This window comes from Sinocyclocheilus grahami, unplaced genomic scaffold (genome assembly GCF_001515645.1).
Source record: "Sinocyclocheilus grahami isolate Dianchi unplaced genomic scaffold, SAMN03320097.WGS_v1.1 scaffold1411.1, whole genome shotgun sequence".
Lineage (NCBI taxonomy): Eukaryota > Metazoa > Chordata > Actinopteri > Cypriniformes > Cyprinidae > Sinocyclocheilus > Sinocyclocheilus grahami.
The window spans coordinates 118,160-122,731 of record NW_015506590.1 but is presented as its reverse complement, the minus strand read 5'-3'; the positions used below and the strand labels follow the sequence as shown (position 1 = coordinate 122,731).

Sequence of the window (4,572 nt, the reverse complement as noted above, 5' to 3'; positions counted from 1 at the left end):
GTGTGTGCAAGTGTGTGTGTGTGTGTGTGCGCGAGTGTGTGTGCGAGTGTGTGTGCGTGTGTGTGTGCGAGTGCGCGAGTGAGTGTGTGTGTGCGAGTGTGTGTGTGTGTGTGTGTGTGTGTGTGTGTACCGGACAGAGGTCTGCTGACGATGCTGATGTTGATGGACTCGCTCCATGTGCTCCAGTGTTTGCTGTTGGTGGAGCGGCAGCGCACCATGAACTCATACTTTCCCACCGGCAGATCCAACAACTCCACATGAGGCTCTCGCAAACGCTCTTTTACCTGCAGACACCAACAACACACTTCACCCACAAGCCCTCAAGCATAAATGTCTAAATGTCTTACAGTTTTTTTCAACTGCTTGCACACATTTTCATTTTGTTGCCTCTTTTTTTTTCAAAACTTTACACACAAATCCAAGATTTGCACACAAAATGCAAAATGCCTCGCATCTCTTGCAAAATGAAGCACTGCATTCAAAATATCACAGACACATCTCAAAAGCAAACATTTGTCTTATGTTGCAAACACCTTTGCCATAATATTATATTTTTGGATATATCATATACACAGTTATTCAAAACCTAAAGCTCTTCTTTCATAAACTCCAGTGTACATTATCAGTTGAAAAAAAACCTGTAATTTCTGTTCTACAGTTATCGTAATGAAAACGGAGGCACTGTAAGCAGACTGGTGTCGTACCCTCCAGTTGTCCGGCTGAGCGAGGTGTCTGTAGCGCAGCTCGTAGACGAGCGTGATCCATCCCTCACGCACCTGAGACTCAATCGGATTCAGCCAGGACAGCAGAATACTGCGGCTCGATTCCCCCACGCTCTCGTTCAGCATGACGTACGACAGGTTAAAGGGCGGGTCGATCTCCACTGGGGACGAAGCACATGAGACTCGTTAACAGACATGATGAAACATCAGCGCTCCAGAAAACCTCAGGAGAGTTCATTAAGACAAGCTGAACATTTATAATCATGTCGTTGAAGCATTTAGAACCATTTTCGGTTCGCAAAGATCCTTTCAGTGGTCAGTTCTTAAAATAACCTTTTTTTCAATGTGTTTAATAGTCTAAAGAACATTTTTCCACTGTTATCTTTTTCAGTTCTTTTAGGAACTGTTCAATGAAAGGTTCTTTGGGGAACCAAAAATGGTTCTCTGTTGCATCGCTTCGATTGTTTCTTTTGGGACCTTTATTTTTAAGAGTGTAAAAAATGTTGTATCCAATGAAATAGGGCTGGGGGAAATAAATCGATGCATTGCGAATCGAGAAATGATTCGATTCTGAGATTTTTAGAATGTGGCGAACATGGCGATTCTCTCTGGAATCGATTCTGAGCTTAGTTTTGAACAGTAGATGGCGCTGCATGCTTTAGAAACAGCCGTACTCTGCTTGTTTCCAAATCCTTACTCACACTTGAACCTAAAATAATCATTCATAAAGTTCGAAAAAGTTGAAGCGAATTACAAGGGTGTTCACAGTGGGCTGTGTTTACATTAATCTGGCGTCATAAAAGCATTCTGAGCCGAGGTGCTCTTCAGCACTTCTTCTGGAGTATGAGTCTGCGGTTAAAAATTAGATCAGAGCACCATCTGCTGTTAAAAACTAAGCTCAGAAACGATTCCAGAGATAATCATTATTCATGATTCAGAGATAGCATTATTAGTAGACTCTCTGCTTAATGTCTTCTAACACTTTATTTTGATGGGTCCACAACATCCTGACTATAAGAAACTTTGATAATCATTCATAAAGTTCGAAAAAGTTGAAGCGAATTACAAGGGTGTTCACAGTGGGCTGTGTTTACATTAATCTGGCGTCATAAAAGCATTCTGAGCCGAGGTGCTCTTCAGCACTTCTTCTGGAGTATGAGTCTGCGGTTAAAAATTAGATCAGAGCACCATCTGCTGTTAAAAACTAAGCTCAGAAACGATTCCAGAGATAATCGCGATGCATTCGGAAAATCTGAGCATTATTAGTAGACTCTCTGCTTAATGTCTTCTAACACTTTATTTTGATGGGTCCACAACATCCTGACTATAAGAAACTTTGCAAGTATATGTCAACTTATTCTACTAACCTTAAACCTAACCTAACAGTCTACTCTGAGAGATAATAGACATGTAGCAGCAAATTAATGAGAATTAGTTGGCATGTAGTTGCAAAGTTACTTATAGTTAGTAGAATGTCTAAAGTGGAGTATCAAAATAAAGTGTAAACCTATATTTTAAGAGTGTATGGATGTTGAAAAGGCTCTTTATGGAAACGCCGATGCCAATAAAGAAGTGTAGGGCGAGATAAACACGCAGACTCTTTGGGATATCTCAATAAGAAAACTGCATGTATGCTAGGTTGAGAAAGATAAATAAATGTCTGTGCCGAGAACTGCAGTCAGAAGAGTTGATACTAATACTAATATTTCCTATGTCAGCTGTGTCTTCAGTGTAATGCATCACCTATATCAGCCACGTCCACGCAGTGTTTGTGGGAGGCGATGGGTCCGGTGCGTGTGTGCGCCGTCACGTTCAGGCAGTACATCTCCCAGACCTGAGTGTGTCTGGCATCGAAGAAGCAGCTGTTGATGCCGCCGCTCACGTAATCGGGACACTCCCGAGGAGCGCGCTCACTGCGGGGCGACATGACCACTGTTCATTTCATCATCTGATCACCAGCAGCACTTACACTCTACAGATACACTAGATCAGTGCTGTTTCTGTAAAGTGTGTTTCACTCATGTCTCACCCCGTGGTGTACTGGAGCGTGTAGGTGACGTTGTCCTGATTCACGATCGGACGCCACCAGCAGGTGAAGATCTCCATGTTGGGCGAGCGGCAGCGGTAAATATACGGCCTTGTTCCATCTGCAATGTAAGAAACAATGACTTTCGATCTCAATGAAGACGTTTATTGACAAAGTACATTCTCAAACCTTTTTTTAAAGTCAAGGCACATTCAGCTTTAATGATTACTCTATTAGCGTCCACAGCAACACGCAATAATGTTCTGATTACTATAAGTGCGTGCTGCAGTTTTATTGTTGACTTGATTGCACAGATGCTATTTGAACTGATCTGAGCTGATGATGACATCACTGATTCAACGATGAACTGACTTTAACTGGAAAACTGACAGCAGAATTTAATTTTGTTTGCATTATCGACACACTGTAAAGCTACTTTGACACAATCTGTAGTGTATAAAGCACTATAGAAATATAGCTGACTTGACTTAAAGGGAAAGCGCTTACACTACGCAAACTAGGTGTCCCACAAGGTTCAATATTGGGTCCATTGCATTTTTGTTTCTATATAAATTATTTACCTGAAAGTTGCAAGGAGGTTGAATGGCTTGAGGGTGAGTGAATCATGGGCTAATTTTTATTTTTGGGTGGACTATCCCTTTAATGTAAATTGAGCATTTGCTCAGGATCTGATCACCCTGAATAGTGCAGAAACAATTCAAGTGTTGACCTGGATCTTGTCTGTAATAAAAGCTCTTTGGGTTGATTGATTGCTCTACTGGAAGCAGATAAGAGTTTTATGGCAGGTGTTGTAATTTCGAACTGCAACATCAAATGTGAACATAATAAAACTTTATGAGGAAGAACAACATATTGTGGGCAATGAAGACAATTAAAAATCAGTTGTGTTCTTGATTGGTCAATCCAGTGATCCAATAACAGCACTCCTGACAGTAGCGCAGGTCAATCATTAGCGTAGCACAGAATACACATCCTTCTCGCCTTCATGCTATTGGACGCTGGTAGTGGGCGGAGCAGATCCGAATGTGAGTTTGATTGACAGTCACATTCAAATACTCTCCCTGAACATGAAACACCAAAAGAGTCACTGCTCTAATCGGATGTAGCGCGTGCTCATCTACGGATACCGACTCGCTTATTATATAGTCGCATGTTTATTTGCTAAGAGCAAAACTCACACAAAACACTCCATTATGCAGGTTTCTCTGCCCATTTGAGATTATGACATGTGGGCTAATGCTAGCAACTATGCTAATCTGATTTAGCCGCTATGCATTCCTACAAAACAGACACAGAGAGCGCGTTGTGAGCGAGTAATAAACACAGCAATGAGCGGTTAAAATCGGCTTAAAAGTTCAGCAGAGTTTGTAGAGTTCATACAGAATCATTAGAGAGGCTGCTTGACTGGTGATTTTAGATCAGTCAGTTTTTACATTGAGTTATTAAAGAAGGTAATGCAAAAACATTAAAATACTGCAACACTGAATACATCAAGCAAAAACAATAACTCAGAATATAAATCTCAGTTCACGCTGCCTTTAAAAGCCAGTAAGACTGAACATGAACACTGACACACACACACTCACACACGTGCGCACACACACACACATGCAAACACACACACGCGCGCGCGCACACACACATGCAAACACACACACGCGCGCGCGCACACACAAACACACACACTCATGCAAACACACACGCGCGCGCGCGCACACACACACAAACACACACACTCACACACATGCACACACACACACACACATGCAAACACACACACACGCGCGCGCGCACACACACACA

The 4,572-nt window shown here is 42.0% G+C and overlaps 1 protein-coding gene across 1 annotated transcript in view; it reads right to left on the bottom strand.

The window, feature by feature from the left end:
* LOC107570085 (growth hormone receptor-like) overlaps positions 1 to 4,572 on the bottom strand; it is a 10,784-nt gene that overhangs the window by 2,364 nt on the left and 3,848 nt on the right. Inside the window, exons 2-5 of the mRNA XM_016256286.1 lie at positions 2,752 to 2,869; positions 2,466 to 2,635; positions 705 to 883; positions 131 to 284 (exon numbers count right to left, since the gene is read on the bottom strand). Of these exons, the coding sequence (XP_016111772.1) occupies positions 131 to 284; positions 705 to 883; positions 2,466 to 2,635; positions 2,752 to 2,869 (621 nt within the window). The remainder of the gene's footprint in view (positions 1 to 130; positions 285 to 704; positions 884 to 2,465; positions 2,636 to 2,751; positions 2,870 to 4,572) is intronic.